The 15,052-nt window shown below is 47.4% G+C and overlaps 1 protein-coding gene across 1 annotated transcript in view; it reads left to right on the top strand.

Moving 5' to 3' along the window:
* Positions 1–15,052, top strand: part of LOC131692223 (low-density lipoprotein receptor-related protein 2) — a 120,005-nt gene that overhangs the window by 98,470 nt on the left and 6,483 nt on the right. Inside the window, exons 5-9 of the mRNA XM_058979140.1 lie at positions 5,562–5,834; positions 6,035–6,289; positions 6,351–8,624; positions 8,697–14,554; positions 14,610–15,016. Coding sequence (XP_058835123.1) covers positions 5,562–5,834; positions 6,035–6,289; positions 6,351–8,624; positions 8,697–14,554; positions 14,610–15,016 — 9,067 coding nt within the window. The remainder of the gene's footprint in view (positions 1–5,561; positions 5,835–6,034; positions 6,290–6,350; positions 8,625–8,696; positions 14,555–14,609; positions 15,017–15,052) is intronic.

Below are 15,052 nucleotides of genomic sequence, written 5' to 3'. Positions count from 1 at the left end.
AAAACGAGGATCAGGGATCCTAGAAAACGAGGATCAGGGATCCTCGAAAACGAGGATCAGGGATCCTCGAAAACGAAGATCAGGGATGCTTGAAACGAGGATCAGGGATGCTCGAAAACGAGGATCAGGGATGCTCGAAATCGAGGATCAGGGATGCTCGAAAACGAGGATCAGGGATGCTCGAAAACGAGGATCAGGGATGTTCGAAAACGAGGATCATGGATCCTTGAAAACGAGGATCAGATACCCTCTAAAATGAGGATCAGAGATCTTCGAAAACGAGGATCACAGATCTTCGAAAACGAGGATCACAGATCTTCGAAAACGAGGATCAGGGTCAAGAATCCTCGAAAACGAGGGTCAAGAATCCTCGAAAACGAGCATCAAGGATCCTCAAAAACGAGGATCAGGGATCCCCGAAAACGAGGATCAGAGATCATCGAAAACGGGGATCAGGGATCTTCGAAAACGAGGATCATGGATCCTCGAAAACGAGGGTCAAGAATCCTCGAAATCGAGCATCAAAGATCCTCGAAAACGAGGATCAGAGACCCTCGAAAATGAGGATCAGAGATCTTCGAAAACGAGGATCAGGGATCCTCGAAAACAGGCATCAAGAATAATTGATCAAGGATCCTCGAAAACGAGGATCAGAGATTCTCGAAAACGAGGATCCGAGATCATCGAAAACGAGGATCCGAGATCATCGAAAACGAGGATCAGAGATCCTCGAAAACGAGGACCAGAGATCCTCGAAAACGAGGATCAGAGATCCTCGAAAACGAGGATCAGAGATCCTCGAAAACGAGGATCAGAGATCCTCGAAAACGAGGATCAGAGATCCTCGAAAACGAGGATCAGAGATCCTCGAAAACGAGAATCAGAGATCCTCGAAAACGAGGATCAGAGATTCTCGAAAACGAGAAGCAGGGATCTTCGAAAACGAGGATCAGGGATCCTCGAAAACAGGCATCAAGAATAATTGATCAAGGATCCTCAAAAACGAGGATCAGGGATCCTCGAAAACGAGGATCAGGGATCCTCGAAAACGAGGATCAGGGATCCTCGAAAACGAGGATCAGGGATCCTCGAAAACGAGGATCAGGGATCCTCGAAAACGAGGATCAGGGATCCTCGAAAACTAGAATCAGGGATCCTCGAAAACGAGGATCAAGGATACTCGAAAACGAGCATCAAGGATCCTCGAAAACGAGGATCAGGGATCCTCCAAAACGAGCATCAACGATCCTCGAAAACAAGCATCAAGGATAATTGAGTTTCAGAAATAAGGGAAATTGACATTCAGAATCAAGGATCCTCAAAATTAAGGAACAAGGATCTTCGAGCTCCTGGATCTTGCATCCTCGAAGTCGAAGATCAAGGATGCTCAAGTTTCACAATAAAGAATCGTTGAGTTCCAGGATCAAGAATCCTCGAGTTTAAGGATCAATGATCCACGAGTTGCATGATCAATGATACTTCAGTACCCAGATCAGGGATCCTAGTTTTATGATGCTCGAGGGTCGAAGATGAAGGATTCCTGACAAAGAAAATGAAGTATGCTCGGTAACGATGACCAAGGATCCCCGAGAACATGGATCGATGAATCTCGAGAACGCGAAACAAGAATCCAAAAAATTAAGGATCAAAGATGCTCGAGTTCCAGGTTCTAGCATCCTCGAAATTGAGAACTAAACTCGAGTTCCAAAATCAAGAAACCTCGAATTACAAGATCAATTTCCAGGATCGAAGCTTCTAGAGTTTCTGGATCAAGGACCTAACAGTTCCAGGATCGAAGATTTTTTAGTTACAGGTTTTGGGTGCCTTGAGTTTCAGAACCGAAGGTCCTTGAGTTCTAGGTTCTAAGTTCCTTGAGTTGCCCGATCGAAGAGCCTTGAGTTCCAAGTTTTACGTTCCTTGAGCTCCAGCCTCAAGCATTCTTGAAATTCACAATCAAGCATCCTCGAATTGGAGTATCAATGACCCTCGAGAACGAGAATCGAGGGTCACAGATCCTGGAGTTTTAGAATCACGGTGTTCCAGGTTCTAGTATGCTTCAAGTCGCGAGAATCAAAGATGCTTCCCAAGTAAAAAAAAATATTTGACTACCGGAATCAAGGATCATAGAGCAACCGGATCGGAGATCCACGAGTTCCAAGATCATTAATTTCCATGATCGATGCTCTTCGAGCCCCTGAATCAAGGATCTAGAATTCCAGGAGCAGGTTCTATGAGTTCCAGAATCAAGCATCCTTGAGATTCAGAATCCTTGGATCATCGAATTTCAGGATCAAAAAGCCTCGAGTTCGAGGCTCAATGATTCTCGGGTTCCAATACAAGAACCGTCAGTTCCAGGCTATAGAATCCTCAAGTTTCAAAATCAAGAATCCACGAGTTCCTGAATCAAGGATCCTCGAAATCAAGATCAAATATCCTTGAATTTCAGGATGGGTCCCAAGATCTTTGAGTTTTAGGATCAAAGATCTTCGATTTATCGAAGATGATCAAAGATCTACGATTTTTAGACGAGAATCAGGGATTATTCATCCTCGAGTTCAAGGAACAAGGACCCTAGAGTGCGTGGTTCAAGAATCAAAGATCCTCGAGTTCTCTGGAATTCGAAGATCTATATCTAGTTCCTAATCTAGTATTCTCGAAGTCTTGGATTAAGGATGCTCGAGTTCCAAAATCAAGAATCCTCCAGCTCCACAATCAAGGATCCCCGAGTTTCAGGATCAAGTATCGTCGAGTTCCAGAATGAAAGAATATCAAGTTCGATGATCAATGATCATCGAAATCCATGATCAAGTTTATTTCAGTTTCATGATCAAGGATTGTTTAGTTTTATGATTAAGACTCCACGACTTTTAAGATCAGGACGACTTCGAGTTTCAGGATCAAAAAGCTTTGAGTTCCAAGATCAAGGATCCTTAAGCTCTAAGATCCAAGATTCTTGGGTTCTTGAATCGAGGAACCTTAAATTCCAGGAACATAACATCCTTGAGTTCCAGCATGAAGGATCCATGATCAAGTATCCTTGAGTTTCACGATCAAGGATTCTCGAGTTCTACGATAAACTATCCGTCAGTTCCAGATTTAAAACTCCTTGAGGTTCTGGATTAAGTTTTCGGAGCGCAAGATCAAGGATCCACGAGTTCCAGGACCCGGGATTTTCGAATAACATAATCAAGGATCCTGATGTTCCGCATTCCTCGAGCTCCAGGATCAAGCATCCTTGAGTCCCAGGATCGAAACATTACGATTAAGGATCTGAGTTATAGGATAAAGGGTTCTTGAGCTCTAGGATCAATGACCCTTGAGTTTCAGGATCAACGATCCTTGAGATTCAAGATCAAGGATCCGTTAGTGATAGGATCCTCGAGTTCAAGGATCAATGATTTTTGAGTTCCTCGACCAAGGATATTAGAGCTCCAGGATCAACAATCCTCGAGCTCCACGATCAAAAATCGTTGATTTCCATGGTGAAGACTTCTTGAGTTTCAAAATCAGGGATTCTTGAGTTCCAAAATCAAGGATCCTTGGGTTCGAGGATCGTCGAGTTCCAGGATCAAGGATCCTGAAGTTCCGGGGATGAGGATCCACGAGTTCCAGGATCAATGATCCACAAGTTTCAGGATCAATGATCCTTGAGATCCATGATCAAGGATCCTTGAGTTTATGAATCAAGGATCATTGAGTTTACAAAACCGTAGTACTATGTCGAAAACTTGTTATCTAATGGAAAGCTGAGCGCAAACTATCATGTTCCTTGCCCATATTATCAGTGTCTATAAAAAGGGTATTTAACTGAAAAAATGTTCAGTGGTTCGGTACCTATCAAACGCTGTCGCTTGACCGGTACCAAGTTGAGAATAGCTCATCAAGTTTGTTCTCTTCTTCTGTCTCCATCAAATCCCCATGACTACGTAGCACTAGGGAAAGAAGGTTAACGTTGTCAGAACCTCGCATGACCGGGTTAGGGTAAAACTCATGTGAAGTGTGTTCTGGTATCCTACAGATACCGTGCTTGACTTGGTCTTTATCATGACTTCGAATCCCAATTCTAGTTAGACGTGAAGCTGCGAAGTTGAGACCTTCACTCCCTGACTTGGATCAAGGAAAGAATATTACGATTACGGATTATGATGCTCATATCCGTTAATACCCTCTCAATCAGCTGCAACGTCATAAGGCGAATAAGATCTAGTCAACATCGACCAAGGCACCAACGGTAATCAATAACCAGACTCACGAGGAGGCATAAGATAGGAAACTGGTTGCAAAATCTGTTCCGTATATATGAAGATCGTTGGATCCGTTACATTGCAGTCATATAAATCTAGAAACCTCTATATGATATGCAAATGAGACAAGAAATCTGCAACCACCTCAAACTCATAAAGAACGTTTCGTCAGAAGCAGTAGAGAGATTTTGAACAACGGATCTTTTTCGTAGAGTAACATCACAGAACTTTGCAGTTGTTGCATATGACTCTGTACGCCATGCTCCTACTTCAAAAACAGATTCAGCGCGTCGAGTTTTCCTCCACGCGATTGCAACGCCATTGATTATTCGAAATGTTCCGTTCAATCAGCTGAACCAGGGAAGCGTGATTATTAAACCAAAACGTATATTACAAAAAGTAATCGCAGATAAACTGAGACATTTATGGGTTAAATGTGTGGAAAAATATGTCGTCTTCCCATCAAAAAAAAAGAAACGTCGCGAAAAAACATTTTTTTTCATCTACCTAGCGCAGACAACCCGCTGTCAAGCTACAACAACGCTTTGTATGTTGCGTAATAATAATGGACTCGCATTTACTTACTTCATGGACATGGTTCCAGGGCTTCAAATTCCCTTCCCGGATCACTTACACACAGAGCCAGATGCTACAGAATTGACACCATAATATAACAACTATCAATAAAGCCAAAGTATGATGCAAAAACACTATTTCTGAGTCTCCATGGTAACGAGTAAAGCTCAAATTGCTGTAAACGCAGTGTCCGCATCACACGCCTGCTGCGATTGGTTTTTTTTTTCAAGTAACTCACTGTGACAGTCAGACTCTGCTTATTTGAAATGAGCTCCACTTCGAATTTGACTATGACTTGCAAACATAACTGCAATCGATTTTAAATTTATGCTTTTTGAGTAAAATTAAATTAGAACTTTTACAGGTTTGTGTGCATTATTCTGTTTTCCTTGCGGCGATCATCTTCTCCTATTACATTGTACTAGCCCATTAGCCTTCTATCCGATATAGAACATGAGGGACAAATTGGTGGTTGAACAATATCAACAGTTCTAATGACAAAGCCGAAGCACGTCTCTTCAATCAGCATAATTTCTGCCTCGCTGGCCCATATAATGCTCGGCATATCACCGACTGAAGGCAATCAGTGCCGACCGTCTACCGTAACGAGTCATAATGGCCCTAAATTGCGGAATTAATCCTCTTGAAAGCAAGATACACACCGAGTGTTCTAGTACATGTATACGTATTCATCCACTCGCTAACGCCCTTTCCTTTCCCTCCTCCCACCCCACCTCGCAGCATATCGCAAGTGTCAGCAGGATGACATCCACTGCGGGACGCTGGCCCAGGCAGTCTCGGTAAATGGCCGCGTCGCGGACATTTGTGTGCCAAAGGAGAAAAAGTGCGACGGCTATCTGGACTGCCGCACCGGTGTGGACGAGGAGGGCTGCCCGGGAATCGCCTGCCGGCTGGACCAGTTCCGGTGTGCCAACGGGTTGCGGTGTATCGACACGGCACTCAAATGCAACCACAAGAACGATTGCGGTGATAATTCCGACGAGCAGAATTGCAGTAAGTACCTAATACACTCAGACACACAATAAAACACCTCATTTGACCTTTAGCCACTCTAGGAAATGGTTGCGCAACCAAAACAAGATAATTAATCAATTCTCGACTCGAATCAGGTGTGAGGTGACCTCTCTTAACCACGTGGCAATTACTCAACTGAGATTCGTTAATGGATTCGGTTTTTTTTCGCTTCCACACAGACTTCCCCCCTTGCCACGGTGGCCAGTTTCGATGTTCGAATTCCCTCTGCATTCCGGCAACCTTCCACTGCGACGGTTATCACGACTGTTCGGACGAAAGCGACGAAGCGAACTGTACGGCCATCGCCTGTCCGGACAACAAGTTTCTTTGTCCCCGGGGAGGACCGAATGGGCAGCCAAAGTGTATCGCCAAGACGAAACTGTGCGACGGTAAGCGGGACTGTGAGGATGGAACCGATGAGGAGACTGCGTGCTGTAAGTTTTTGATTGATCCACATCATAATTCTTGTGAATTAATTGGGGTACCTCGTTTCAGCTACCACTTCCTGTCCGGCGCTTGGCTGTGGATACAAATGCGGACCATCGCTGACGGGAGGTGTTTGCTATTGTCCCCCCGGAAGAACCCTGTCGCCGGATAACCGAACCTGCAGCGATCTGGATGAGTGTAACGTATGGGGACACTGCGATCAGCTGTGCACCAACACGGACGGATCGTTTTCGTGCGCTTGTGCTAACGGTTACACACTGATGGACAAGTCACGTTGCGTGGCTCCGACTGCGGCACATTTGGAGTTGATCTTTGCGTATGATCGAGCGATCGTTCGAATGAGTTCGCATGGTCAGGACTTCCGAACGATCGCTAATGCTACCGGAGCTAGCGGTTTGGCTTATCATTACGCTAAAAATCTCCTATTTTGGTCGGATATTAAAACCAGGAAGGTTCAATCTCAAGTTCTGATGGATGGTGGATACGGGGGTCATGATTTTACATTACCTGGAACGTGGGCGCCGGTGGCAATAGCGATTGACTGGATCGGCGATAAGTTGTACGTTGCGGACCTGGTCGGTCAGAAAGTTGATGTTTTTGAACTCGACGGTCGGTGGCATGCGGTGGTCCTAGGATCTAACCTAACCAGTCCGGCTGATTTGGCGCTAGATCCTACCTCGGGCTTGATGTTCGTCGCAGACGGAAGTCACGTTCTGCGAGCTCACATGGATGGTACTCATGCGAAATCGATCGTATCGGAAGCAGCCTACAAAGCGTCCGGCGTGGCAGTTGACGTTGTCGCTAAACGAGTCTTCTGGTGTGATTCTTTACTGGACTACATTGAATCGGTTAACTATGATGGTGAATACAGGGTTATGATCCTGCGAGGCCAACAGGTTCCGAGTCCATCTCGATTAGCTCTTTTTGAGAATCGGGTCTTCTGGACGGATGCCACCAAACAGGGCATCATGTCCGTTGACAAATTCGAAGGATCGTCTAGCATTCAATCAATATTCAAGGCGAAAGATATACGAGAACCGAAAGCGATCATAACCGTTCACCAGTTGACGCAACCGATTGTTTCGAATCCATGCGGTAGCAATAATGGTGGCTGTTCACAGATGTGCGTTGTAACTGCCGTTCAAGGAGCTCCTTCGGGACTCGGGTATCGCTGCGCTTGCCACATCGGATGGCAGCTAGCCAAAGATCTGATGAACTGCCATCTGGTGCGAGAGTTCCTGATGTACTCCCAGCAGCGTTTTATAAAAGGAAAAGTACTGGATCCAGTTATCGAGGGCTTCAGTGATGCTATTCTACCGGTGGTGTCTCGTCGTGCCCGCTTCGTCGGGCTTGATTTTGACGTCGTTGACGAACACATCTACTATTCGGACGTCTTGCAGGACGTCATCTATCGAGTTCATCGCAACGGAACTGGTCGAGAAATTGTACTCGCTTCTCAGAATGAGGGCGTCGAAGGACTGGCAGTTGATTGGGTATCGAAGAATTTATACTACATTGACAGTCGTAAGGGAACGCTGAACGTTCTGTCCACTAGAACTGTCAGCTATCGACGGACACTGCTGAAAAATTTGAAACGACCACGCGCCATTGTGGTGCATCCAAACAAAGGCTTTATCTACTTTTCGGAATGGGATCGACCTGCAAACATTAGTCGGGCCAACTCGGACGGTACGGGATTGATGGTATTCAAAAATGTTACGCTCGGTTGGCCAAATGGATTGTCGATCGATTTCCTAGAAGATCGTGTCTACTGGTGTGACGCTTTGCTGGATCACGTCCAGCATTCAAACTTGGACGGAACGGATGTGCGAACGGTAAACTCCCGCTTGATACGGCATCCATTTTCGATCGTGATCCATCAGGACTGGATGTACATTACCGACTGGCGGCTGGATGCGATCGTGCGGCTTAACAAACTAACGGGCGAACAGGAGGAGATTATGGTTCGTGAACCACAAACGAATCGGTTGTACGGTGTGAAAGTGTACAGTCGAGCGAGTCAGATCGTCGATTCGGCGCAACCATGTTCCATCAACGGTGGTGGCTGTGAGAAGCTGTGCTTTGCCGTCCCGCGGAATAACTCCGAAGGATTGACAGTGAAGTGTGGCTGCCCGTACGGTGAACGGCTTGGGGATGATGGGAGAAGCTGTTTCGCTGATCCGAACGCGGAACCACCGGTGCAGTCGTGTCCGAACACGTGGGACTTTACCTGTAACAATCAGCGGTGCATTCCGAAGAGTTGGATCTGTGATGGAGATGATGACTGTCTGGATAATAGTGATGAGGAGCAGAACTGTACAAGTGAGTAGTATGATTTGCATCATTCCCCTTCCCTTAATTTACCCTTCACTAATCATTTGAATTCCTTAACAGAACCAACCTGCGGCACGAACGAGTTCCAGTGCAAATCGGGCCGCTGCATACCGCTGAACTTCCGGTGCGATCACGAGAACGACTGCGGCGATCATTCTGATGAGTTCGAGTGTGGCAATGTGACCTGTGCGGCGTCGCAGTTTGCCTGTGAGAATGGACGCTGCATTCCGAACATTTGGAAGTGCGACAGCGAAAACGATTGCGGTGACGGTTCGGACGAGGGTGATTTCTGCGCGGAAAAAACCTGTGCGTACTTCCAGTTTACCTGTCCTCGGACGGGGCATTGTATACCGCAGAGTTGGGTGTGCGATGGCGATGACGATTGCTTTGACAAGCAGGACGAGAAGGACTGTCCGCCGATTACGTGTCTGGCTAATCAGTTCAAGTGTAACGATTTGCGACAGTGTGTTGAAGAGACGTACAAGTGTGACGGGATACCGGATTGTAATGATGGTAGTGATGAGCTGGGTTGTCCGACAATGGAACCGAATCAGTGTAATCTGGAGAAACATTTCCGATGTAAGTCTTCGGGGGTTTGTATTCCTGTGGCTTGGCATTGCGATGGATCGAACGACTGTGAAGATCATTCGGATGAGGAGGACTGTGGGAAGATCACGTGTCCGAACAATTTCTACAAGTGCAAAAATTCCAAGTGTGTCTATAAGTCTTATATTTGTGACGGGAAGGACGATTGCGGAGATAACTCGGATGAGGGTGTGGAGCATGCTTGCATAACTCCACCGTTGAGATGCCCGCATGGACAGTGGGCGTGTCCTGGAATCACCGGACGGTGTGTAAATTTGACTTCAGTTTGTGACGATGTGGAAGATTGCCCGAATGGTGCCGATGAGGGGTTGGGTTGTGACCTAGCTCAGTGCCAGCATCAATCTGGACTGTGCTCCAACGGATGTCAGAAGACTCCTCTCGGAGCACTCTGCATTTGCCCTCCGGGCGAGGAGCTTGCTCCGGACAATTTCACCTGTAAAGACCTGAACGAATGCGATCCTCCCGGACTTTGTTCGCAAATTTGTACCAACACCAAAGGATCTTATTTCTGTTCCTGCAAAGACGGATACATTCTCGAACCGAACAAACATACCTGTAAGGCAGTTAATCACTCGTCTGCCTTCCTGATCATCTCCAACCGTCACTCGATCTTGGTAGCGGATCTGAACGAACAAGGCTTGGAACGAGTGCCGATTATCGTCGAAAACGTGGTTGCGACAGCTTCCAACATGCACACCGGAACGATCTTCTGGAGTGACATGAAACTTAAAAAGATTTCCCGGCTGGATCGTGGCCAAGAACCGCAAGAGATCATCTCCACCGGGTTGGATCTGGTGGAAGGTCTGGCGTACGATTGGATAGGACAGAACCTGTACTGGTTGGACAGCAAACTGAACACGATCGAGGTTTGTAGCGAGAATGGCTCAAACCGATTGGTGCTGGTTCGGGAAAACATCACTCAACCACGCGGAATGTGTCTGGATCCTAGTCCTAATGCTAAGTGGCTCTTCTGGACCGATTGGGGTGAAAACCCGCGTATCGAGCGTATCGGAATGGATGGAACCATGAGGCAAACCATCATCAACACCAAAATCTACTGGCCAAATGGGTTAACCCTGGACATCGCAACCCAACGAGTTTACTTCGCCGACTCCAAGCTGGATTTCATCGATTTCTGCTACTACAACGGATCCGGTCGTCAGCAAGTGCTAGCCGCTAGTCATTATCTGCTTCATGCCCATTCGCTTTCTCTCTTCGAAGATACGCTGTATTGGACGGATCGTCAGCTGAACCGTGTCCTATCGGCGAACAAGTTCGTTGGAACCAATCAAACCGTGGTAAGTCATCTGATCTCGCAACCTCTCTCGATCCACGTGCATCATCCTTCGCTGCAACCGTTGTACGAAAGCCCCTGTAAGCTGGCAACATGTCAGCATATTTGCTTATTAAGTCCATCGGAGAAATCGAGCTACTCGTGCAAGTGTAAACCGGGCTACAAGCTGATCGCGGATGGAAAGTGCGTTGAAGAGGAGAACGCTTATCTGATGGTGCTGAAGGGTAACCAGATCGTGGACATTCCGTTCAATGGAGGAGATATACGAGCGGGCAGTATGATTCCGGTGGTTGGAATCGAAGGTGGTATCAGCGTGGATTACGATCGGAAGGGTGAGACTTTGTTCTGGGTGCAAGGTAAGGAGGATGACGATGAGAATTGTACGATTTTCACCAGTCCGTACGGTGGTGGAAATAAGACGGAATTCTTGGGAGTAGATAATGGATTGGTGGGAGCTGCTTACACGATCGCGTTTGATTGGATCGGAAGAAATTTGTTTATCGGAAATAGGATCGCTAGTAACATTGAAGCTATCAATGTGGATGGAAAGGTCAAGTATCGAACGATCGTTCTGGTCAACGACGGCAACAAAACTTCAGTTTCTAAACCGAAACAAATCGCTCTGGATCCGACGAATGGAAAAATATTCTGGATTGATGAGGGTGGATTTGGAGTTCCGACGAAGGTCGCCGTGTCAAATATGGACGGTTCGAACGCTAGGATTTTGGACGACACAATACAGTACCCGGAAGCGATCACCGTAGACGTCGAGAAACGGATGGTGTACTACAGTTCGCAGTATCCACCGGCTATCATGTCGATCGACTACGATAAAAATAATAAAAAGACGATCCTTAGCGAGGAACACTCGATCTCGAAGCCGAGAGGCTTGGGAGTACTGGAATCTAGGTTGTACTTCATGGATCCTACATATGAGAAAATCGTGCGAGTTGATCTTCCCAACGGTGACAATGCGAAAACGATTCTGGACAACGAACCGGACCTGAAGAATATGATCATCTACAGGAAACGGTCGATGCTGCAGCATCCTTGTACAATGAGCAACGGAGGCTGTGAACACATTTGTATTCCACACGAAAACAGTGCTCGGGTTTGCGCCTGCGGAATCGGTTACAAGAAGGAGAATGAAGTTGCCTGTACTCCGTACAAAACGTTCGCCGTCGTGTCCCAGCTGGACATGACACGTGGTTACAGTATGCGAGACAGTTCGGAAGCGATGGTTCCGATTACCGGCCCCGGACATCACATTCTGCATGTGGACATTTTGTACCGAGAGTCCTGGATCTACTGGGTGGAGTACAACCGTGGCCACTGGAACGGAATTTTCCGAATTCGTCCGAATGGAACGGAACTTCAGGGTATAATTAAAGACGGCATCGGAAGTAATGGAATTCGGGGGATCGCCATCGATTGGGTCGCTGGAAACATGTACTTCACTAATGTTTTCCCCCACGAAAACTACGTTGAGGTTAGCTGGTTGGATGGAACCCACCGGAAGATAATCGTCAAGACTACCAACGATGCTCCGCGGGAGTTGGCTGTTAACCCTATCAAACGGTTGCTCTACTGGATTGACTATGGACAGTACCCAAGGATCGGTAAGTGCTATCTGGACGGATCGAATTGGACCCCGGTTGTTACGTCGGGAATTTCCAACCCGCGTGATCTAACGGTTGATATGCTAACTCACGACGTGTATTGGGTTGATTCGAAGCTGGACATGATTCAGAAGATTTCGTACAACGGTGGCAACCGACAGGTGATTCGACGAAACCTTGCCAATCCGATGGCTATCGCTGTATTCCTGAGTGACATCTACTGGGTTGATCGAAATCTGTTGACGGTTTTTAAGGCATCCAAGTTCCCGGAAAACACCACCCTTCCGGAAAAGGTTAGAACCAATCTACAGAAGCTACGGGACATTGCAATCTACGACATCAACAATCAACCCATGGACGACAACAATCCGTGTCTACGGCTGGGAAACGGTGGCTGCGATCAGCTATGCTTCAGCTTCCCTCCAGAATACAATCAGAAACCCAGTTTCAAGTGTGACTGCGCCGTTGGTAGACTATCGACTGACGGTCGCCGTTGTGAACTCACCGACGAGTACGTTGTCTTCACAACTCGAACCGAGATCCGAGCGATCGAACTGGACCACACTTCGACGAATGTACCGTTCGCTCCGGTCGTAAATCTAACCAACGTCGTCGGGCTGGACTTTGACTACGCCGATAATAAGCTGTTCTTCACGCAGATTAGACCTTGGGCGAAGATCGCGTACGCCAAGGGTGACAAACCGGACGCGAGCAACATCACGCCGATAATCACGCGCGGTATCAATCCGGAAGGTGTCGCGTACGATTGGACCCAGAAGAAAATCTACTGGACGGACAGTTCGAACAATTCGATCTACGCGATGAATCTGGACGGATCGGATCTGGTGATGATCACGAGAGTTGAACGACCACGGGCGATCATTCTGGATCCTTGCAACGGAACGCTGTACTTTACCGATTGGGGGAGATTTGGGACGTCCGGAAAGATTTTCCGAACGACGATGGCCGGTTCGTTGAAACGGACGATAATTGATAAAGATCTATCGCAACCGAGCGGATTGGCGATCGATTATGACGAAAGGATGCTGTACTGGACGGATGCAGTGCGGGAGAAAATCGAACGATCGAAGTTGGATGGGAAGAATCGGGAGGTGTTGGTGTCTGCTACGATCTATCCGTTTGCGATCACTGTATTCAGGAACTATATCTACTGGACGGATTTGCAGCTGAGGGGTGTGTATCGAGCGGAGAAGCATACGGGGGCGAACATGGTTGAGATGGTGAAGAGGTTGGAGGACTCTCCGAGAGATATTCAGGTGTATAGTCATAGTCGGCAGCAGTGTCAGGCGAATCCGTGCTTGCAGAACAATGGCGGCTGTGCTCAAAGCTGTCATCCGGGGTTGAATGGGAAGGCCGAGTGCAAGTGTGACGATTCGACGAAACCGGTTAACGAAGGGCGGATGTGTGCTCCGAAGAATCATACTTGCGATTCCAGTAAATTCTACTGTCAGAACGGGAAGTGCATTTCGAGGATGTGGTCCTGCGATGGAGACGATGATTGCGGAGATAATTCGGATGAGGATGTGAACTATTGCGCCTTCCATTCGTGTGGTCCGAACGAGTTCCGTTGTAACAATGGACGGTGTATTTTCAAGTCGTGGAAATGTGATCATGAGAACGATTGTAAGGATGGATCGGACGAGGAAAATTGCTCGTATCCGCCGTGCGTGGATGGTGAGTTCACCTGTTTGAATGGTCGTTGCATCCCGCAGAGTCAGGTTTGTAACGGGGTTAACGATTGCAAGGATAATGCCACATCGGATGAAACACACGAGCGTTGTCCGAAGAACACGACCTGTCCGGCGAATCATTTGAAGTGTGACAAGACGAACATATGCGTGGAACCGTACTGGCTGTGCGATGGGGATAACGATTGCGGGGATAATTCGGATGAAGATCCGTTGCATTGTGCGCAGCGAACGTGTCCGCAAAATAGCTTCCGCTGTCCGAACCACCGGTGCATTCCGGCTACGTGGTACTGCGACGGGGATGATGATTGTGGAGATGGGGCGGATGAACCGCCAGAGTACTGTAAATCGGAGGGTCGGACGTGCTTCGGGGATCTGTTCACTTGTGACAATGGGAACTGTATTCCTCGGATCTACATCTGTGATGGGGATAACGATTGCTTGGATAATAGCGACGAAGATAACCGGCACCAGTGTAACGATCGGAAGTGTGACGAGGAAACGGAATTTACCTGTCAGGAGAATAAGGCCTGGGCTCGGGCGCAGTGTATTCCGAAGAAATGGATCTGCGACGGTGATCCGGATTGTGTGGATGGTGCGGACGAGAATACGACGTTGCATAACTGTCCGACGCCGCAGCCGTGTAGCGAGGATCAGTTCACGTGCGCTAACGGTAGATGTATTAATCAGGTGAGTGAAGCTTTGGGTTTGGTTCATGATGAGGTTAATCGATTTTATGTTTTAGGGATGGGTGTGCGATCATGACAACGACTGTGGTGACGGTTCCGATGAAGGCAAGAAGTGCAACAGTCAGTACAAGACCTGTTCGACGCAGGAGTTCACTTGTCAGAACTTTAAGTGCGTGCGGAATCAGTATCGTTGCGACGGTGAAGATGACTGTGGCGATCACTCGGATGAGGTTGGTTGTACTAAGGAGAATAACACGTGCACGGATGGGAAGTTCACTTGCAACAATGGGCAGTGTATTGACTATCAGCTGGTTTGCAATAAGGTTCCGGACTGTTCGGATGAGTCGGACGAACCACTGCACTGCAACGTGGACGAGTGTGCTAAGGTGGAGATTCATCGGTGCGGTCACAAGTGCGTGGATACTCTGACCGGATATTACTGCGATTGTAATCAGGGATACAAGTGAGTATGCTTTTGGATTTTTAAGTGACTTGCTAC

Source organism: Topomyia yanbarensis, chromosome 1 (assembly GCF_030247195.1).
Source record: "Topomyia yanbarensis strain Yona2022 chromosome 1, ASM3024719v1, whole genome shotgun sequence".
NCBI classification, from domain to species: domain Eukaryota; kingdom Metazoa; phylum Arthropoda; class Insecta; order Diptera; family Culicidae; genus Topomyia; species Topomyia yanbarensis.
The sequence above is the reverse complement of the archived record's forward strand: the minus strand, read 5'-3'. Positions and strand labels throughout refer to the sequence as shown.